Source organism: Phoca vitulina, unplaced genomic scaffold (genome assembly GCF_004348235.1).
Source record: "Phoca vitulina isolate PV1807 unplaced genomic scaffold, GSC_HSeal_1.0 scaffold6, whole genome shotgun sequence".
Taxonomy (NCBI): domain Eukaryota; kingdom Metazoa; phylum Chordata; class Mammalia; order Carnivora; family Phocidae; genus Phoca; species Phoca vitulina.
The window spans coordinates 29,811,676-29,835,948 of NW_022589709.1; the positions used below are offsets into that span (position 1 = coordinate 29,811,676).

At 34.3% G+C, this 24,273-nt stretch overlaps 1 protein-coding gene across 1 annotated transcript in view; it reads left to right on the forward strand.

Annotated features, from left to right (window-relative positions):
- The window catches only part of SLCO4C1 (solute carrier organic anion transporter family member 4C1), a 73,049-nt gene extending 62,074 nt beyond the window's left edge, over window positions 1-10,975 (forward strand). Inside the window, exons 11-13 of the mRNA XM_032403489.1 lie at window positions 364-428; window positions 2,104-2,241; window positions 10,579-10,975. Coding sequence (XP_032259380.1) covers window positions 364-428; window positions 2,104-2,241; window positions 10,579-10,739 — 364 coding nt within the window. The 3' untranslated portion in view covers window positions 10,740-10,975. The remainder of the gene's footprint in view (window positions 1-363; window positions 429-2,103; window positions 2,242-10,578) is intronic.
- Window positions 10,976-24,273: the final 13,298 nt, after the last annotated feature.

Genomic DNA, 24,273 nt, shown 5'->3' on the forward strand with positions numbered 1-24,273 from the left:
GTAAGTTAGAGTAGGAATTATTTGCTTGTGACTTAAGGGATAGTTAAAAATAAGTCTTATTAATAAATGTCCTTTCTTTTTTACATTTGTTACAGTTCATACATATTCAATACATTTGTTAAACTTTATTTGACCCTTTTTGGTGTTACTTACATTTGTAGTGTTTTTCGTTCACATATTATTTTTCTTCTTTTATAATTACAGAAAGGTTGAACTGTATATAAGCTGTTACAAATAGTTTATTTAATGCACATAACATTTATTTTAATCTAGAAATGCTAAGCTGGTATAAAAATAAATTTGCTCAAAGAGCAAATATACGATACAACCACTTTTGGTTTAATATGTATTTGATATCTCCAGGTGTGTTCATCACAGGCAGCGGTCCCTAGCATTGGGAATACAGTTTATGCTGCTTCGATTATTAGGTATGCTCTTTTTCTTAATTCATTGGTGACTGTTGGTTATTTTTGTTCGTTAGTGTTATTGGTTTACTCACATTATGTGCCAAGAAAATAATTAATTTAAATACCATGGAAAACTGCCTAATTGTCTTTGAAGAAAGCTGTTTTCTAATATTGAAGATATAGTATTATTTATATATCACATAAGAAAATAATGACTTCACTTTTCACCTACCTAATTGGTTAACTGTTGTTTCCAATTCTGTTACAAATATAACTTTAAAGAGTATATCATATTTATTTAAAGTACAACATAAGATCATGAACACACGTTTAAAAATAGAGCATAGTAAAATACGTAAATTTTTTTCTATTCATGTAAAGCCCATTACCAATATAAATTATGATGAAATCTTATTTATAGCTATGGTAATTCCTTTTCTCCCAGCATTTATCTCCATTTGGGACATAATTATATTTTATTAGAAATGAAAAATAATGAGTTAAAGTATTTAAATGAAACTTTGGCATAGATATTGTGGCTAGTTGAGAATTGTTGAAAGACTTTATGGAAATTTTTATAAGATTCCAGATGTAGAAAGAAGTAGAAGGACAGAAATACTGTATTATATACATAATTATATGTGTATATGATTATACCCACAATATTATACAGATAATACTGAGATCATTTATGAAAACAAAAACCAGAAGCAGGGACATTAGAGATCACTTGGACCAGCTTTCCAATTTTCAGATGAATAAATTAAGGCTCTGAGAGATTTAGGGATTTGCCCATAGTTAAACAATTCATGGTGAAAAAGAAACTAGGAAAATGATATCCTTACCCTCAGTCCAGTGCTCCTTTGACTCTTTATCATGCTGCAGGTCATGAAAGAACGGGCTGGATGTAGTTGAAATCTTTGTCTAAGAAATGTATTTGATTTGTAACAGTTGGAAACTCCTTAAATATGTGAAAGTTTATTACCTCATGACTTCATGCGAGGGAGGGGGTATGTTTGAGATAGTATTCATGTTGGTATGAATGTGTGTGCCTGTGTGTGTGTGTGTGCATACACATGTGCACTCTCATGCATGCACATGCACATACACATAACACATATCAATAATTTCGATTTTTAAAAAGTAGAATAGCTAGGGCCCCTGGGTGGTGCAGTTGGTTAAGTATCTGATTCTTGATATTGGCTCAGGTCATGATTTCAGGGTCATGAGATCAAGCCCCGTGTCGGGCTCTGAGCTTAGTGAGGAGTCTGCTAAAGTTTTTCTCTCCCTCTCTGCTTCCCTGTGTTCACTCTCTCTCTCTCTCAAATAAATAAATCTTTAAAAAAAGTAGAACAGCTAATTTCAAAGGCATAGTCATTAAATTAGAAAAATTAGAAAAGCAGTGGATTAAAATATTTACTTAGCTAAGTGTTAACCCAATATATGCCAGATTTATTATTAAAATAACTTTCTGAGTTGATTAGAAATATATAGTAATTATTTAATTATTTTAGAATGTTTTATCTATATTTATTTCTAGCACTTTTACTTGCACATGACCTGATTGATCTGTGTATGGACAGATTAGTTCCTAGTCTTATTTACATAAAATATATTTATAACCATGTATATAAAAACCTGTTAACTATAGACTGTAATCTTTACTGATTGTGTATTTCACATATAATTCTTCTAGGCACAATACCTGGACCAATTATATTTGGTGTCACAATAGACAGCACATGTATTCTGTGGGATATTAATGAATGTGGAGCTAAAGGAGCTTGCTGGATTTATAATAACATCAAGATGGCCCATATGCTAGTAGCCATAAGTAAGTGGTGATTTCTTGATAACTTTAGATTAAATTTATGATGTCGAGAGAAAAAGATCTTGCTGTTACTTAAGTTTTGTAATGTTCAGTCCATGCTGTTGGGCTTTCCTGTAGTTCTGAAGCAGAGATCATTTATCACAGCAAGTTATGAAAGACTTTAATGAGTTGTAAGGCTCAGTCTAAAATAGAAGAGAATAACATTTTAGCTTTCATAAAATCACATACACTTTTTTTAAACAACTTCTCTCAAAATTTTTTTTGAATGTCTAACAAAAAGCTAAAAGACAATTCTGAGAAACTCTGGAATGATTGTCATCTAGGTACCTGGGCTTTGGAAAGCACTTAGAGCTGAGGTAGGAAGTATCCTTTGGCTCTAAAGCATGTTGTAAGAAATGTTTTTATAGTTTAAAAGGTTAGCTATGATGTTTAACCCTTTTTGCTTTTGGTAGTCTGTCTTAGATAGTCTTGGTTAAACAATAAATAACAATGAAGATTGAGGAAATAGACCAATATATCTATTTTGTAAGAGTTAATATTTAAAAATTTAAAAACAACCTAAAATTATATATTTAAATTAAAAATAGAGGTAGAGGTTTCAAGATGGTGGCACAGGAGGACCCTAAACACATCTCCTCCCATAAACACAACAAATTTATAGCTACATGTAGAATAATTTCTGAAGAAAAGGATCTTAGCACTGAACACAGCACCCCATAACAAGGGACAAAAGAGATACATGGAGTAGGGTAGAAAAGGCAGAGACATGGCCTTGCCCATGATCTTACCCCAGACATGATAACTCCACAATTGGGAGGGATCCCAAAAACAAAGAGCGCTTCTTCAACGAGCGAAGGGGTTGAGTCCCACAACAGGCATTCTGACTCAGAGGACTGGCACTGGAAAGACAAGATCTCCAAACATCTGGTTTTGAAAATCGATAGAGATTAAGACCAAGAGAAACACAGAACTATAGGGAACAGAGATTCCACTCTTAAAGGGTTCATGTGCAAACCCACTCATCCTGAGATCCAGCACAAAAGCAACAGAATGAAAGACACCCAGACCATAAGCACAGAAGACCCACTTAGTAATTTTAAAGTGGCTGCTAGAGAGGCAGGAGCCTGCAGGGGTTTTATCCCGGGACAAAAGCCCTGGCGGGCACCATTTTTGTAGTCTTATCCTAACTTGCTGGTGACAGAATCAGGGTGTGCCATTTTCCATGCCCTTCCTACAGCCTACTAGCACCAGAGGGCATACTCTGTCCATCCTGCCCTGTAACCAGACTGGACACATACTCTGCACCCCACCCACCCTGTGCAGAGATCTAGCCACAGTTAGGATGGGCAAGCTTCCTGAGCTCCATCCTTCCCATTTAGCAGCCAAGATGTAAACGTGTGGTCAGGTTCCCTGAGCTCCACCCTCCTAATGTAGCAGACAAGCTGCAGCTGGATCAGGTGAACATTCCAACCCTGCCCTATTTACACAGCTACCAAGCCAAAACTGGGCTGGGTGAGTACCCTGAGTCTCACCTATCCCATACAGCAGGTGCATCCCTATTATAGACAGCTAGGACATGCAGCCCACATGAGGGATGTCCATAGAGGGCCTGGGTCTGTAACCAAGGAAGACTGTGTTTTTGGGCCACATGAAGCAGCTCTTATACAAGCCCACTACCTCAAGACTGAAAGAAGTAGCTATTGTACCTAATGCATATAGATAAACACAGAGAGACAGGCAAAATGAGAAGACAGATTCCAAACCAAAGAACAAAGCAGATCCCAGAAAAAAAGACCTTAAGGAAGTGGAGATAAGCAGTCTACCTGATAAAGAGTTCAAGGCAATGGCCATAAAGATGCTCACCAGTTTTGAGAAAAGAATGGATGAACACAGCGAGAACTTTAACAAAGAGGTAGAAAATATAACAAAGTACCAAACGTAAGTTATAACTGAACTAAAAAATACTCTAGGGGTTTCAGTAGCAGAATGGATGAATAGAGGCATGAATCAGTGAGCTGTAAGACAGCAATGGAAAACACTCAGAGCAGCAAAATGAAAATAGAATTAAAAGACGAGATACCTTGAGGGACCTCTGGGACAGCATCAAGTGGAATAACATTTCCATTCTAGGGGCCTCAGAAGGAGAAGAGGAAGAAAAGGGCTAGAAAAATTAGTTGAAGAAATAATGGCTGAAAACTCCCCTAATCTAGAGAAGGAAGCAGACATGCAGGTCCAGAGTTCCAAATAAGATGAACCCAAAGGTAAATACACCAAGAACAATTATAATTAAAATATGATAAAGGTAAAGATAGAGAATCTTAAAAGCCTCAAGAGAAAAAAAGTTACATATAAGGGAAACCCAATAGGCTATCAGCAGATTTTTCAGCAGAAATTGCAAAGGGCAGAAAGAAGTGGAATAACATTCAAAACACTGAAAGGAAAAAAACTGCCACCAAGAATACTCTCCCCAACAGAATTGAAGGAGAGATGAAGAGTTTTCCAAGTAAGCAAAAGCTAAGGAAGTTCATTACCACTAAACTGGCCTTACAAGAAATGCTAAAGGGACTTTTCTAAGCTAAAAAGGAAAGGCATTAATTAATAAAACATGAAAATAAAAATCTCAGAAGTAAAGGTAAATAAATAATAGAGGTAGTAGATAAGCCTCTTATAATGGAAGTGTTAAGGGTGAAAGATAAAATTAGTAAAGTTAATTTAAAATACAATAATTAGTTAAGGGAACATAAAATAAAAAGATATGTGTCATCAAACATCTAAAACATGGAGGGTGTGAGTAAAAGTATCAAGATTTGAAATACGTTCAAAATTAAGTTACCATCAACTTAAAAGAGACTGTTATATATATGTTATATGTGAACTTCATGGTAATCACACACATAAAAAAATTATGGTAAATACAGAAAGGAAAAGAAAAAGGAATCTAAACATAACACTAAAGAAAATAAACCACAGGGGAAGAGGGAAAGAGAATAAAAAAGGATCAGAGAGAAACTACAAAAACAGCCAGAAAACAGTTAACAAAATGGCAATAAGTACATACCTATCAATAATTCCTTTAAATGTAAGTGAATTAAATTCTATAATCAAAAGACATAGAGTGGCTGGATAAAAAAACAAGACCCTTGTATATGTTACCTATAAGAGACTCACTTAAAATCTAAAGATGCTCACAGGCTAAAAGTGAAGAGATAGAAAAAGACATTCCATGAGAATGAAAATGAAAAGAAAGCTGGAATAGTAATACTTACCTCAGACAAAATAGACTTTAAAACAAAGACAGTAACAAAAGACAAAAAAGGGCATTACATAATGGTAATGGGATCAACAAAAACAGCATTGTAAACCCATCATAGCAGCACCTAAATATATAAAGCAAATATTAACGGTAGTAAAGGGAGAAATAGTAATATAATAATAGTAGGGGACTTTAATACCTCACTTAGATCAATGGATAAATCATCCAGATAGAAAATCAATAAGGTAACTTGGCCTTAAATAGATCAGATGGACCTAATAGATATATACAGATATATATTCCATCCTAAAATAGCACAGTACACATTCTTTTTAAATGCACATGGGACATTCTCCAGAATAGATGACATGCAAGGTCACAAAACAAATCTTAATAAATTTGAGAAGATTGAAATTATATCAGGCATCTTTTCTGACAAAAAAAATATGAAACTAGAAATCAGTTACAAGAAGAAAAGTGGAAAATTCACAAATATGTGAAGATTTAAAAACATGCTACTGAACAACCAATGGATCAAAGGAGAAATCCAAAAGAGAAATTAAAAAAATACCTCGAGATAAATAAAAATGGAAACAGGATCTTCCAAAATTTTTGGAATGCTGCAAAAACAGTTGTAAAAGGGAAGTTCATAGTTATACAGATACAGGCCTACCTTGAGAAACAATCAAAATCTCATGGGGCACCTGGGTGGCTCAGTTGTTAAGCATTTGCCTTCGGGTCAGGTCATGGTCCCAGGGTCCTGGGATTGAGCCCCACGTCAGGCTCCCTGCTCAGCGGGAAGCCTGCTTCTCCCTCTCCGCCTGCTTGTGTTCCCTCTCTTGCTGTGTCTCTCTCTGTCAAATAAATAAAATCTTAAAAAAAAAAAAACAATCAAAATCTCAAACAATCTAACTTTATATTTAAGGGAACTAGAAAAAGAAGAGAAAACAAAGCACAAAGTTCTTAGAAGGAAGAAAATAATAAAGAGCAGGACAAAAATAAGTGGAATAGAGACTAAAAAAGCAATAGAAATGATCAGTGAAACTGAGAGCTGGTTCTTTGAAAAGATCAGCAAAATCAACAGGCCTTTAACTAGATTCATCAAGAAAAAAGAGAGCCCAACAAAATCAGAAATGATAGAAGAGAAATTACATGGACACCACAGAAATACAAAGGATCATAAGAGGATATTATGAACACTTACACACCAGCAAATTAGACAACCTAGAAGTAATGGATAAATTCCTAGAAACCTATAATCTTCAAGACTGAGTCTTGAATAAATAGAAAATCTGAATAGAAAATAGACCAATTGCTAGTAATGAGATTAAATCAGTAATCAAAAAACTCCCAGCAAAGGTCCAGGTCCAGGTCCAGATGACTTCATAGGTGAATTTTACCAAAAATTTAAAGAGTTAGTACTTATCCTTCTCAAATTATTGAAAAAAATTGAAGAGGAAAGAATACTTCCAAACTCATTTTATGAGCCCAGCATTATCCTCATATTAAAACCAGACAAAGACACTACAAAAAAGACAATTACAAGCCAATATCCCTAATGAACATAGATACAAAAGTCCTCGACAAAATATCAAACTTAATTCAGCAATATATTAAAAGGATCATACACCCTGACTAAGTGGGATTCATTCCAGGGATGCAATGTTTGTTCAACACCCACAAACCAATCAGCGTGACACATGACTTTAACAAAATGAAGGATAAAAATATGACCATCTCAAAAATAGAAGGAAAACATCCGATAAAATTCAATGTCCATTTATGATAAAAGCTCTAGCCAAAGTAGGTATAGAGGGAATATACCTCAACATAATAAAGGCGATATATGACAAAGCCACAGCTAACATAATACTCAACAATAAAAATCTAAAACTTTTCTTCTAAGATCAGGAACATAGTACGGATGTTCATTCTCACCACTTTTATTCAACATAGTATTGGAACTCCACCAAAAACTATTGGAACTAAAACAAATGCAGAAGTTGCAGGATACAAAATTAATATACAGAAATCTTTTGCATTTCTCTGTACTAACAGCAAACTATGAGAAAGGGAAATTAAGAATCCTTTTACAGTTGCACCAAAGAGAGCCCAGAACTAAACCCACATTTATATGCTCAATTAATCTACAATAAAGGAGGCAAGAACATTCAATCGAGAAAAGACAGTCTCTTCAATAAATGGTGCTGGGAAAACTGGACAGCTACATGCAAAAGAATGAAATTGGACCACTTTCTTACACCATACACAACAGTAAACTCAAAATGTGTTAAAGACTTAAATGCAAGACCAGAAACCATAAAACTCCTAGAAGAAAACATAGACAGTAAGCTCTTTGACAGCAGCCTTAATAATATTTTTTTGGATCTGTCTCTTCAGGCCAGGGAAACAAAAGCAAAAATAGACAAAGGGACTACGTCAAACTAAAAAGCTTTTTTGTACAGTGAAGGAAACGATCAACAAATGGAAAGGAAAACTACTGAATGGAAGAAGATACTTGGAAATTAGATGGCCAGTAAGGAGTCAGTATCCAAACTATATAAAGAACTTACACAACTCAATAACAACAACAACAAAAGCAAACAACCTGATTAAAAGACAGACAGAGGATCTCATAGACATTTTTTCAAAAGAAGACATCCAGATGGCCAACAGACAAATGAAAAGATGCTTATCATCACTCATCATCAGGGAAATGCAAATCAAAACCATAATGAGATACCACCTCACACCCCTCAGAATGGCTATTATCAAAAAGAAGAAATAACAATTATTGGTGAGGATTTGGAGAAAAGGAAACTCTCATGCACTATTGGTCAGAATACAGACTGGTGCAGCCACTATGGAAAACAGTATGGTGTTTCCTCAAAAAATTAAAACTAGGACTACCATATGATCTAGTAATTCTACCTCTGGGTATTTCTGGGTATTTATCTGAAGAAAACAAAAACACTAATTGAAAAGGATGTATGTACCCCTATGTTTATTGCAGCATTATTTAAAATAAGATATGAAAGTAACCCAAGGGTCAATTAGTAGGTGAATGGATGAAGAAAATGTGGTTTATATATCCAGTGCAATAAAAAGAATGAAATCTTACTATTTGTGACAGCATAAATGGACCTAGATGGTATTATGCCAAATAACATAGGTCAGATAAAGACAAATTATGTATGATTTCACTTATAAATAGAATCTAAAAAAGCCAAAAAAATGAAACAAAACAAAACAAACAGACTGATGGATACAGAGAACAAACTGGTGGTTGACAGAGGGGAGTAAGTGAGCAGACAGGCAAAATAGATGAAGGAGAGCAAAAGGTACAAATTTCCAGTTATAAAATAGGACACAGGGATGTAATTTACAGCATAAGATATATAGTCAATAATATCATAAGGGCGCCTGGGTGGCTTGGTTGGTTAAGCATCCGACTCTTGAATTGGCTCAGGTAGTGATCTCAGCATCGTGAGATTGAGCCCCGAGTTAGACTCTGCACTGATCCTGAAGCCTGCTTAAGATTCTTTCTCTTCTTCAGCCCCTGATCTTTCTAAAAAAAAAAAAAAGTAAATTAAAAAAATAGTATTGTAATAACTTTGTATGGAGACAGATGGTAACGACCTATTGTGATCATTTCATAATGTTTAAAAATATCAAATTACTCTTGTACATCTGAAACTAATATAAGTTGTACATCAATTATAATTCAATAAAAAGAGAAATCCTAGATGAACATGCACACATATATGTATGTATTATTACATAATGTGTGATTTTCATTGTGTGTATTTTGGCACATGTATCAAGAGAGCTTATTAATCTTAATGCATTTAAACCCAGAGAATGGTGTCTTAATTTGTAATGACAAAATAATAAAATATCCACTGAAGAAATAAATACATAAATCCAAAAATGTAATGGGGGGTAAATATTGGCTAGAATAGGCAAAATTAATCTTTTCACAACTTTTACTTGTTGAACCTTTTTTATTCACTGTGTTTTTATGTTTAAAATATCATTTAATTGGTTAGGCATGTACTTTTTGACCAGAAGATACAAATAATGAATTAAAAGGCTTTGGGGTTCTTAGGAGAAAGCCTCCATAAAATATACCATATTGAATACTCAATATTATGATATCATAAGGGCGCCTGGGTGGCTTGGTTGGTTAAGCATCCCCTTTCTACTCTGTGGTGAATGTGAGATTTTTTTTTCCCCAAACCATATATACCTTTAAATTTTCTAAAAACATTAATCGTGGTAGTACCTGCCTAATTAGTCTTCCTGTAAATCTATAAATGCTTAGTTCAATTAGAATTCATGTTTTTCAAACACACATTTTGAGTAAAATACTAATGGCTAACACAAATTATGTACTGAAGAAACTATATTGTGAGGCCATTTAGTTTATTCAACTGTCACTTAAATGCTTATACGCTGGCCAGAAATAGTTTCTCTTTATATAGCCAAGCTCAAAATCGGAGTCCTTTGAAAACAAAACTTGTGCAGTGAATCTCATTGTTTCACATTTTTAGTTGATACTTAAATTTGGTTGAGTATTCAATATGGTATATTTTATGGAGGCTTTCTCCTAAGAACCCCAAAGCCTTTTTATTTTTAGAATTATTTTCCATCATGGACATGAAAATTCTACAATTTATTATTTAGGTTCAAGGATATTGTAAGCTATTTTATTTTGTCATTGACTTCATTTCTTGCAATTTTTTATACATATGATGTGGTGTTAATAAAGCTAGAAGTAGAACATAGATTTATTTAATTGTATATAATACTTTATAAGAATGTACAATCATAATGAAGAAAAGAATAGTTATTGTACAGTTTTAATGTTTAGAAAGAAAATTAAGGTCTAGTTCATTGAATTGTATAGAAATATTTTGCTGAAGAATATCACCTCTCTAAAATTTTAAAAATTTAAAACATGGAACTATGATGCATATACTCCTCTTTAAAGTAGGTTTCTATTTGTGAGGAATTTCTCAGTGAGAATTCATTTTTCTAATACTTGAAGGCCCAAATGCATGATTAATTTTTGTTTTTATATTTAGGTGTTACTTGTAAAACTATCACCGTTTTCTTCAATGGGTGTGCAGTCTTTTTGTATAAGCCGCCACCATTAGGCACAGATGTATCATTTGAAAATCAGAAAACAGTTGTGAGTACTGTTTCAGTAGAATGTGATCTCAGCAATACAGGAAATGAAGGGTGAAATAGAAAAAGGAGACTGTTTTACAGCTGGAAAATTGGCCATCATTTGTAAGAGTGCACATTGCCATTGCAGCAGTATCTACCCAATATGGACAATCACATTTTAAAAGTTGGTATTTTATAATTAAATGTGTTTTCTGTACATTTATGGACTTGTTTATTTTTGTTTTAACGTAAGAAACAGACCTGTGCCTTCAGAGCCCACCAAAAGCCTCAGAACACACACAGACACACACACACACACACAGACAGACACACACACACACAGACACACACACACACAGACACACACAGACACTTCCCATTGTCCAGCTGTGAAATAACAAGATAATAAACTAAATTAGAAAAAATAGCCAATTATTAGTTAAAAGTTTACATTTTAAAGACAAAGTGACATTTCTGTTCTTCTTGCAACTTGTTTTATTTTAATTATCATTGCCAGTAGTTTGGGCTTATTTAGGAAAATTTGTGGTATAAAAATGTAAACTAATCAAATTTATGTGATGATTTTTAAGAACTATTACTATTACATATTCATGAATTTAAAACTAGCTATTTTGTTTTTAAATTTATATACACTAGTCTGTCCTTTATCATAAAAGGTTACTGAACTATTAAAATATAGGTTGATTATCTTCTTTGTGTCCCAGTATATAGTGAATTCAGAAATAGCATTACATATACATATATTCTCAAGAATTCCCGGAGGTAATTTGCTAATCTTGCCTATTTTTAACACTTTAATGATTCCAAGACAGTATTCAATTATATGTCCTCCAGGAAAAAGTACCAGATTCAGTAAAGAAAAGTGCCAATTATATATGAAAAGATTTTTTTAATGGCTTAGGTGCATTTTATTGGTTTTCTTTGAAAAGATTTCTTCATGAACTGTTGATCAGTGTTTACATAAGTCAGTAATTTAATTTTTCTCGTTTTAAAAACTTGTTACTTAGTATATTATTTATAGCACCTAAAATAGTGCTTTGCTCATAGTAGGTATGTATTAAGGTTGCTTGACTTTAACTGATCCATTTATTTGAAAGATAAAGTATTTCACATATCTGATAACATTATAACACTCCATGTCTTCAGTTCAGATTTAAGCCAACTTTGTCTACTCAGAATGTGGAGGAAATAGATCAGTGAACAACAACAAATACTTCTACCTGGTCAAGAATTTTACCGATTAAGAAAAGTGTTGAAGTTCATACTTAATTTAGAGAGAAGAAAAAAATCACCCTATCTATACAAATAGTTTGAACAAGTCGCTTAATAATTGGCATTCCCAATGGTTTTTAGTTATGAAGGGTTTCGTCTTATTCAGTGTACTCAATTTTATAAGATGATGCATTTTTATAAACTTTTTAATGAAAATGGGTAAAGTGAAAATAATTTTGACCCTTGAAAGAAGTCAGACTCTTATACATATTTACAAAGAATACCTCCTTTCATGACAGGGCAGTGTAGACACTACTATAATTTATAAACATTATTTATACTTTTGAATCAACTAGGTTATATGTGTTGGTATGCTACTTTAAGAACAAAATTTTTCATAGTATATTTTTTCACAATTTATATGATTAATTTTATATTAAACTTGAATCTATAAATTGACCTGTGGTGATTTTTGTACATAATTGGATATATATCTTAAAACTTACTTTTAACATTTAGATTTCCTTATTTGTAGCACATAAAAATCTAAAACTCTTATATCTGAAAGAACTATATACAATTGATTTAGCTATGTAAATTGGAGAAAAATATAAGTAGAATTTTAGCTCTGTTTTCTTTTAGTATTTTCTTTAATTTAAACAATTATGTAAAATGCATATATGTATCTTTTTAAAAATGAGAATATTTGTACCAGATTGTTAAGTGTTTAACCTTATTAAATGGCACAGATTTTGAAATGGGGTTTGTATCTGTTTATGAATACACACACATTTGGTGATTGGAAAAGGGAAAATCAGTGTACTTTTGAACTTGGTGAATGTAATTTAATTCAGTAATTTCTGGTATCTCAACAGATTTATTAATTCAATATAAACCACATTCACTATGAAATATATACTAAAATTGTTCCATACAGTAGTTTTCATGTATGACAGAGGGGGATATATAGGATTTATAGGAGTAGGATACAGTTGCAGATGGTTGGTTGTCAAATATCTGATACTGCAAAAGTAATGTGTTTTTGGAAAGGTTATATTTAAGTCATCTTGGGTTATCAAAACACTCAGTACAAAATTTTTAAAGAAATCAGGTTGGACATTAATTTTAGAGGTAATGTCCTTTTCCCCCACTACAACACATTTCAGGCTTTTTCAGCCTTTTTTGTACCCAAAGCAGTAAACATTAACTTACACATTATATATGAGTGATCAAAAATAAATAAAAGACAATCTATTTTAAAAACTGCGTGGGTAAATTGGATTAAAACATTTTAGTGTTTTTTACTAAAATTAACAGCTTATAAAAATCATCCTCAATTGACATTTTAATTTTTTTCTTTTTAGATTTAGTTTGACTTTCTTTTTTAAACTCTATTTTGTAATAATTTTAGACTTATAAAAACTTGTAAAAATAGTACACACAATTCTCCTGTAAGCTTTACCCAGCTTCCCAAATGTTAATATATCAAATATCCATAGAAAAATTATCTAAATCAGCAAATTAGCATTAAAATATAGTTAATACCACATTTGCAAAAGGGCATGGCAGAACTATTTTCTGTGATGTCAGTATATCTTTTTTTAATTGTTGAATTGTACAAATTAAAATGGTGCATTTTACTATATATAACTTAGGCCCCAGTATAGTTAATTTGCAAAAAGAATTTATATAAGAAACAGTGTTTATTTTTATTTTTTTATTTTTATTATTAACATATAATGTATTATTGGTTTCGGTGGTACAGGTCAGTGATTCATCAGTCTTACACAACACACAGCGCTCACCACAACACATACCCTTTCATCACCCAGCCACCCCATCCCTACCACCCCGCTCCACTCCAGCAACCCTCAATTTATTTCCTAAGATTACGAGTCTCTTATGGTTTGTCTCCCTCTCTGGTTTTGTCTTGTTTCATTTTTTCCTCTCTTCCCCTATGATCCTCTGCCTTGTTTCTTAAATTCCATGTATCAGTGAGATCATATAATTGTCTTTCTCTGATTGACTTATTTTGCTTAGCATAATACCCTCTAGTTCCATCCACGTCGTTGCAAATGGCAAGATTTCATTTTTTGATGGTTGCATAATATTCCATTGTGTGTGTGTGTGTATATATATATATACCACCTCTTCTTTATCCATTCATCTGTCAGTGGGCATCTCAGCTCTTTCCATAGTTTAGCTATTGTGGACATTGCTGCTATAAACATTGGGGGCAGGTGCCCCTTTGGATCACTACATTTGTATCTTTTGGGTAAATACCCAGTAGTGCAATTGCTGGGTCGTAGGGTAGCTCTGTTTGCAACTTTTTGAGGCATCTCCATACTGTTTTCCAGAGTGGCTACACCAGCTTGCATTCCCACCAACAGGGTAAGAGGGCTCCCCTTTCTCCTCATCCTCGCCAACATCTGTCGTTTCCTGACTTGTTCATTTTAGCCATTCTGACTGGTGTGAGGTGGTATCTCATTGAGGTTTTGATTTGTATTTCCCTGATGCCGAGTCATGTTGAGCACTTTTTCATGTGTCTGTTGGCCATTTGGATGTCTTCTTTGGAAAACTGTCTGTTCATGTCTTCTGCCCATTTCTTGATTGGATTATTTGTTCTTTGGGTGTTGAGTTTGATAAGTTCTTTATAGGTTTCGGATACTAGCCCTTTATCTGATATGTCATTTGCAAGTATCTTCTCCCATTCTGCCGGTTGTCTTTTGGTTTTGTTTACTTTGCTGTGCAAAAGCTTTTTATCTTGAAGAAGTTGCTGCAGCTGAGGTCGAAGAGGTTGCTGCCTGTGTTCTCCTCTAGGATTTTGATGGATTCCTGTCTCACATGTAGGTCTTTCATCCCTTTTGAGTCCATTTTTATGTATGGTGTAAGGAAATGGTCCAGTTTCATTCTTCTGCATGTGGCTGTCCAATATTCCCAATACAATTTGTTGAAGAGACTGTCTTTTTTTCCATTGGATATTCATTTCTGCTTTATCGAAGATTAGTTGACCATAGAGTTGAGGGTCCATTTCTGGGCTCTCTATTCTGTTCCATTGATCTATGTGTCTGTTTTTGTGCCAGTACCATACTGTATTGAAGATTACAGCTTTGTAATAGAGCTTGAAGTCTGGAATTGTGATGCCACCAGCTTTGGTTTTCTTTTTCAACATTCCTTTGGCTATTGGGGGTCTTTTCTGGTACCATACAAATTTAGGATTATTTGTTCCAGCTCTGTGAAAAAAGTTGATGGTATTTTGATAGGGATTGCATTGAATGTGTAGATTGCTCTAGGTATCATAGACATTTTAACAATATTTGTTCTTGCAATCCATGATTGGAAGAAACTGTTTAAAACAACTATTGCTGGGTCTTTCCAAGCCTAATGAGAATTCCCTAAGAGGATCTTGCTAGTGTTGAGGATGTTTCTAAGAAAGTGTGCTGGTGTCTCCTTCCTAATTGGATGTTTTCTTAGTTCAGTCCCATCAGAATGGAGCATGTACCCCAAAATGGTGAGGGAAGAAAGGAACAAAGAATTAGATTCTTTGCTTAAGACTAGGGACCAAATACCCAGAGAGGAAGTGTCGGAGGAATAGCTTCAATGATAACATCTGAAAATGAAAATTTCCCATTCCATGAAACGTGACATTCTAGAGCAGTGTTGATGGGACTATGTCCATAACAGCTGCCTGCTGTGAGGTCCTACTAGAAGGTCCTACTAGACGGAACTAAAGTCGGTAAGGAGCATCAAGCTTTCTGGGAATTGATCAGTTCAGAAGTCAGTATGAACCCACAATTGCACCCCATAATTAAGCCGGCTTTTGGAGTCCTGCCATAATGGATGGCATGGAAGTCAGTATCAGTCAAGAAAAAATTATATAGGTCATGGTAGTACAGGGGTTTTGCCTCTCTTCCTCTACTCCTTCACTCCATGTGCAGAAGAATACAGAAGATGGAAAGGGTTTAGGGATTTTTCCTCTCTCCCCTTAGTAGGACACTTTTCTACAGGTCAGTTCTTATATGGGGGCATGAGAGAAATGAGACCTTTGTAATACCTAAAAATGGCCACAGAGCTATGGAATTTATCTAAGAATGTTGTCAAAGGGGTAGAGTTAGTAGTTCCTACAGAATATATTTGAAGGTAACAATAGGATAAGAATAAGACACTTAACAGTTTTTTTTTTTTACAAGTTCCACCTCTTTTGAGTTACTTTATTATTTTTGTATCTTTTTACTTTTCAGAGGAAATAAACATTATGATTTTATTATATTTCTTCCTCTCTAATCCATGAAACTATTCCTTAATTTTTTGAAATCCATTAACTAGACTTTGGGTTGAGTGGTCAGCAATGACTAAAATGGAAGTTGCCTGTGGAGCTCTAAAAATGAACAATGTTCAAGCCCCATCCAGGACCAATAAATATGCTTTGTTAAAAACTAACACATTGAAGAAGGTGGGGTGAAGGGCATGAATCACATTTTGTTGTCAGTGATTTAATTACGTTTCCTGATTTCCAATTTTTATCTGTAAGAGAAATTTTGGCTTGAAAGTAAAGGTGAGACGAGTAATGGGGTAATTTTGAGGGTTGAGATACTACTGGGGCTTCTTCTAGAAGCATGTCTCTGGGATGGGACAAAGTTGAGTTGGGAGAGAAAAAGGTGCAGAAAGTAATGGAGAAAAATTGACTTGTTTTTAAATTTTTCTTAAGGCTCTCGATTTCAGAAATAAAACATCAGAGAACACCACTAGATTCCTTCTTTTCCCGCATTATTGAGTTACTTCGGTAATGATGTGGACATAATACCTACTACAGGATTATTTCATGGAGAGATCCAAGGGTAGTTGGGTTGAATGCATGGCATCATGTGGTACTGTAATGTGAGAAATTCTGATAAGGAAAATAGAGCAGAATTGACATAGCTTTGTGGAGATTCTAAAGACACAGACATAAAACAAAGACATCCTGTTACAAGCTCCTCAGCTATGTTCTTGAGATCTTCCAAAGAATGTGGAAACAGCTGACCCATCTGGCTTCCCAGTGGCAGAATACCCTAACTTGTCTCTCTGCTAATTGTCAGCAAGGCAGAAGCTGGCCCAAGGAAAGGAAAAAATAAATCACTGTATCAACTATGCCCTTTTTTCTCCTTCTCTCTCTTTTCTTTGTCTTATATTCATGCTGTTTTTGCATTGGTTGATTAAATCAATCTATTATTGGCTTTCCTTTATATATGAGTAAATGGTGTAATGATATTATCATATGTCTTTGACAGACAGTTTAAAAGTCTGAAAATTATAAGCAGCAAAACCAGTTAGGAAATACTGCCTGAAAAACAGTTCAAAATAAAAAAAAAAAGCAAAGACCAGGTAATTCTAGTGAAAATATTGCTTATTGCTAATCTATTGGGTATGAGGAAATGTACAAGATGTATTACATGTTTATGCTCATTACAATCCTATCAATTGTTTCTTATGTGAGACAGCTAAAGCCCAGGGAGATAAATTTTCAAGGCCAAAAGGCTAGTAAGTGTCAGAACTAGAACTTGAATCTGGGTGTCTGTGGCTCTAAAACTCATGCTTATTTTTTTTTCCACTGGAATTTGCTGAAATTAACTACATAGATATATTTTTTAAACCCAAAACACAACTTTTATTTATGGAGATTATCCAATATCTTTCAATTCTAAAAATTATATTTTCTGAAGTTATAGCTAGTAAGTAAGCAAATTTGAGACACTTGGCAAAAATGTGCTCTTCTCTTAAATAAAAAAAAAAGTGGTACATACAATTAAATCCTTTCCTGTACCTCTGAAACAAATAATACATTATATGTTTTAAAAAAAAGGATAGTAGGAAGGGAAGAATGAAGGGGGAAATCAGAGGGGAAGATGAACCATGAGAGACTATGGACTCTGAGAAACAAACAGGGTTCTAGAGGGGAGGGGGGTGGGGCGATGGGTTAGCATGGTGATGGGTTTTAAAGAGGGCACGTACTGAATGGAGCACTGGGTGTTATATGCAAACAATGAATCATGGAACACTACATCAAAAACTAATGATGTAATGTATGGTGATTAACATAATTAAAAAAAATCCTTTCCTAGTCTTTCCAGGATTACAATTTATATTTTTACCAGCGGGTGGCGGTATTGTCTTTACTGCCACATAAAAGTGTTGCTTTAGGAGCCTTTTTCTTTTTTTGTTGGAGGAGGATTTCTGGCTCTTCCGTAAAAATTTCATTTGCACTTTTTTCATTATCGTTGTTCATATCCTTTTTGCAATTTTTCCAGAATTATTTTCTCATTGCAGATCACTGGAAAAATTTCCTGTAGAAGAAAAACTAATAACTAATGAGAATCATTTGGTGGATTCAGCTTTTGCTACTTTGACTTTTTTCATTTAGAAATAGATGATACATATTTCTGATTTCATGGGTTTTCTCTCTAGATATTGACCAAGAGTGAATTTTTGATATTAATCTATATTTTATTTTTAAATAGCAAGCAGCCATTTAAATTACCTTCCATAAGAAGATTTGATCCTTTAAAAACTTAGAAAAGAAATGCCAAAAAAAAAAAAAAAACCTCAAAATTTTGACCAGGTTTGTCTTTCTATTATTAAGCATGAATTTTTTACATATTAAAATTATTAATATTGTTCACTATTATACTGGATTTTTCTCCTATCGGTCTCTCTAAACCTCCTCAAAATAGAATTTTTAAAAATGAATCTGAAAACCTAAGTAATATGTTCGTATACTTATATGCTTCTATTAAAAGGGACTTCAACTGTATTTATAATTCCCAAACCCTTTTGGTTAGCCAAGAAATATGTTATGTAGTTTTCTTACAAAACTGCCTCTCTTAGAGTTTTCTTTTTAAGCCAGTTGGGGCTTTAATATGCAGTGTTGTGACTAGAGTTACTCTCCTCAAAAACTTAGCATCTAACTGGCAAAGTAAAACACAAGTATATGAAACGTTAACAAGTAAAGCAATTCAAGATTTAAACAAAAAGTCAAAACATTCAGCCTCCAGAAACATTTATTGATCCTTAATGTCAGGCTGTTTTGAGCTCCAAAAATTGGGGAACAAAGAGGGGAGAAAGAGATAGAGAGATAGAGACAGAGAGGTACTCTGTCTATATTCTTCAGGTGCTCATGGGCTTTTGTAAATAGAACTGTATTTAATCAATTCTATTAAAATACAGTTTGGTTTTATTCCCAGGCTTTTTTTTTTTTTTTTTTTTTTTTGTAGAGGAGTTAAGTGTCAAGCACAGCACTGATAATTAGTACAGAAATATAGTCCCTCCCCTCCTGTCCCCTTCTCAAGCCATTGCTTGATTTATGGTCAGTAAATCTACAAAGAAATATAATATGGAGGGTTCAGATTTTTCCAGAACACACAATGGAAGTGACTCAACATCTCTATCTGGGATTTTAATGCAGGAGGGTGACAGCTGTGTTAGTGGTTTAGAAAGTGATGAATTTACGTGATGTTACAAAGCAATGCCTGATCACAAATGACTTGCACAGCTCTATGCTCAAACTGGTTTAGTTAGAGCTATCTCTATAATGGAACAGACATTTAGAAGCCCTGATTATGCATCTAACCTCATTTTCCACAGGTAATACTGCTTTTTTTCTTTACAGAGAAGAGAGAGACTACTAAATAGGACTATTCTCAGGTCCTATTCACATCTCTTTATATCCTGCTTACAAATTAGCATGTATCTGTCTTTCATCTCAACTCAGTGGAAAAGACATTTTCATTTTTCAAGGTAAACTACCAACCTGGTTTCTTCATCCATTCCGGATCCCCCTGATCTTCTTTCTCAGGACCTCGCTCAATCAATTTCCCTCTGTTCTGTAGAATATATTAATCTCTGCTCTCTTTCATCCTTTGCACATCTAAAGAGTTCAAGGTTCTCCCTTCTGTAGAAAATTCTTTCTCTCTCCTCATGCCTTCAAAATGCCCAACACCAGCACTGATCTGCCTCCATATTCAGGTTTATAGTGGACATCTTTCTGGGGCTAAATCACAGGTGTCAAAACTCAGTTTGTCAGTAACTGAACTCACCACTTACCCTGCTGCCCTACCCCTCCCGCACCTCCTTTCTTCCCACTCTTGTTTTCTCCGTTTTGATGAATGGCTGTACCCAGCTGACTCCCAGCCTCCCCTGCCCTTGTGTTCTAAACCCATCAGCTATCCTACTCCAAACCCATAAGCAGTCCTCAGGTTGACAATTGACTATAAACCAGCAACAAATACTACATAAAATGGTTATAATTTCAAAGAAAAGATTTAACATATAAACAGTTTTAAATTTCTTCAATAAATATGTATTGGGTTGTATTATGTGAGAGCAGAATAAACAATGCCATGTCTAGATCTAGACGACATTTTTATTTCTCCATTACCTTTGTGTGTATTGTCAAGAAACAATTGAGCTGAGGAAAAATCAAGAAGGATAAAATATTTAAATTTTATTTCCTGGCTTAATTTTTATTTTCAAACATTATTTCTTTCATGAGTCTATGATAATTTAATAATCTAAAATAAATAACATGCTGATATAAACTGGAAATGGAAATTCTTATTTTCTTGACTTCTTCTTTTCCAGTTTCACACCACCAGCTCACTGACCAGAGCGAGCGCTGGGGAAAACCTATGAGATAAATTTGATGGTTTTGAATATTTTTTTTTTAAGATTTTATTTATTTATTTGACAGAGAGAGAGACACAGCGAGAAAGGGAACACAAGCAGGGGGAGTGGGAGAGGGAGAAGCAGGCTTCCCGCTGAGCTGGGAGCCCGATGCGGGGCTTGATCCCAGGACCCTGGGATCATGACCTGAGCCGAAGGCAGACGCTTAACGACTGAGCCACCCAGGCGCCCCTTGAATATTTTTAAAAATAATTTTATTAAGCATTAGTGTGGCAAAGTAAAAATTGCACTGGGCAACATTAAACAGGAGAGGAAGACTTTATTCTGGTTGAGAGACCAGAACTCAGTTTGAACTCAGCTCTGCAGAAAAAAAAAAAAAAGGCAGTATGGTTTTTAAAAGATGGGGTGAGAGAAAGATAATAGGCCATCTGTGTTTGCCAACTGGCTTTCACGAAAGGAAAAGTAAACTTTCTCTCTCTCTTTTTTTTAAATTGAAGTATAGTTGACTTACAATGTCAGACTAGTTTCTTATTTTCAACATAGTGATTGGAAAATTCTATTAAGTTATGCTCACTGGGATAAGTGGTAGTCATCACCTGTCACCATGTAATGTTATTACAGTATTGACTATATTCTCCATGCTCTACTTCTCATCCCTATGATTTATTTATTTTATAACTGTAAGTTTGTACCTCTTAATCCCCTTCACTCATTTTGCCATACCCTTCCTGCCCCACCCCCAACCACCAGTTTTTTCTCTGTATTTATGCTTCTGTTTCTGGGTTTTTGTTTTTGTTCATTTGTTTTCTTTTTTAGATTCCACATGTAAGTGAAATCATATCTTCATGACAGGAAGAAGTTTTACAACTCAGATCAAGGAGCCCACTGAAGTTAGACTTCTATCCTTCTGCAAAAATGGGGGTGGGGGGAGATGGGGATTGGGGTCCTATCTTTCTTGATAACTACATTTCAAAGGGATGGCTCCCATGTCTTGAGAAAGATATTCCTAGGTTGTAAAATAGGCAAGTTTTTAAAAATACTTACATTTCAAAGGGGCCAAGAGAAAATTTAGTGACCAGTATTTTTTTTTTCAAGTTCTATTTTTTTTATTATGTTATGTTAATCACCATACATTACATCATTAGTTTTTGATGTAGTGTTCCATGATTCATTGTTTGCATATAACACCCAGTGCTCCATTCAGTACGTGCCCTCTTTAATACCCATCACCAGACTAACCCATCCCCCCACCCCCCTCCCCTCTAGAACCCTCAGTTTGTTTCTCAGAGTCCATAGTCTCTCATGGTTCGTCTCTTCCACCGATTTCCCCCCCTTCAGTATTCTAATGTTCTTAGAAAAGTAAGAGCTGGGGCCTAGAGTCAGGAAGATTTACTAATGTTTAGTTAAGCTGAGGAAAAATGTTAAGGCTGTCGTGGTCAAGGGGATGTAAATTCTTTGATTTCATTTCAATTTGCCCTGGAGTCTCTCTGAGCACATTTTTATATAGCATATCCTTGTGGTTGCTTGGTATTTGATTTTGGATTTAGAGACTCTGTAATAAAGTAGCCCTTCTTAAATTTGGTCTGACTTAACCTATTATTTTTTTAATTAAACAGTATGTCTGTCAATGATTTGTGTTCTTACTCAAAAGAGTATAACAGAACAATTAGTAGTTGTTAGAAACTGTGAAAAAATAAGCCACAGTGTCCTCAACAGACATTGATCCTATTTTGACTCTTTTAAATTCTGATATAAGAAGAATACTCATAAAAGGCTGCTGTGAACAGAGCAGGCAGAGATAACAGAGGCTCAGACACAGTAAAGCTAATTACCTACAGTAAATGGTTTGAATGTGGGCCAATAAGAGATTGGGGAATAAGCATATTAAAGCCACTATAATAGAAGACATGAAATGAGACAAAAGAAATGAGGGATGGAAATGTAATGCATGGAAGGAAAGTCATACAGGAGATTAAGAAAATTACATTGCTATTGTGTTTCATTCCAGTTAAAGTGAGTGACCTTCATTGGCAATGGTTCATGATTCCAATATTTATAAGAGAACACAGATGCATACAATGACATACAGGTTAACTTCTTTTTGCCTTTTTCTTCTTTTCTCTTTAATGCCTAGATAATGAGCTAAACTGCAAATACACAATCTATACACATGAAACCTTAAAGAATAGAGATGCAATAGGCTATGCTTATCTAGTTGAAGACAAGACTTTTCCAATGTCATATCTTCTTCTCCAGTCACACACCTGCTGGACTTACACATTAATAATTATTTAACTGATGAAGGATGTATTGTCAGCCTTTTCCCAGTTTTCAGTGAATTGCTAGGCCCAGAAAGTCTGGCCCTTTGTTGAGTGAATGCTTCCATTTTGGTGGAAAGCAATTTTTTCTTTAATTCATTCTCATGCTCACATAACTGTAAAATATGCTTATTCACATTATAATAATAATTCCTATTATTCCTATGACAAAACATCACTGGATTCTGGGGATAGGGAGAAGAAACAAAACCTAAATTTGGTGCCATCTCAGATCTGTCCTAGATAAAAAGTTTGTCTTAGAATCATTCTCATTTTAATGAGTATGCACTTAACCTTCAGTGGGTGAGAGGGAGCAAATACCTTTCTATCATTAAAGTTATGAAAATATGAGGTACAGCCTGAGGTGAGTTTACTGCATTCCTATATTGCACAGTAGTTTTGCAGAAATTAAGTGTTGGTCCAGGGGTTCCCATACTTTCTTAGTTCACAATGAACTTAGTGTCTCAGTAATTTTTTCTTGGCACATCTAGATCCAAAGATGTGGTTAATAATGTTTGTTAACTAAATATGTCCAAGAATTTAATAAATATTTATTTCTTAAAAGTTTAATAGTTATTTGAAAGAAATGACACATATGTTGAAAGAAAACATTTTTATTTCATTGTTAGTCACAGTTATTAATGTGTACACCTTTTGAACACTGCACAACTTCTCAAATATTTGAATCAGATTGGACACTATCTTCCCTTTTTCCTATCCCACATTGATTTTCATAGGTACTTACTTTTCATCATAGTGATTGCTGAAAACATACTTTTGCAAATATATGACATCATCTCAAGGAATATAGTGCAATCAAATGTTAAGATTTTGATATCCTTAAGTTAGCAGTTTGTATGGACTACAATGGATATTGAGTATTGCTATGTTTGACTCTTGATCTTGGGGTCGCAAGTTCATGCCCCACGTTGTAGAGATTACTAAAAAATAAATAAACCTAAAAAAAAAGCCTGTTAAATATTCCCCAGGACGTTTGTGAATTTGTTATGGCCTACTGGGATGTATGAAGGCAAATGCAAATTGAAGAAAAGAGGCTTACTTCTCCCTGTGGAAAATAAGGGAAAAGATTTCTTCTCTTTCTGTTTTCTTAGAGCTGTTACTTTAAAAAACTTCTAATTGTAGTTTCTTTCTGTCTCCTCCTGTTGGGAGGAGATTCTGTTTTTAATTATATTTCCTGAGGCTTTGGCTTTTGTTTCAGAATATGATCCTAGACACAAGTTTCCTCCAAGTTTTGACCTATTCAAACATTACAAATTATGATCATTATAGATTTACACATCTAGACATTTTCACTTTTTTATATGTTGAAGAAATGATTTGTATTCCATAACATTACCACAACCTTCTAATAGGTAGAAGGCAGGTGTCACACTCATTTTT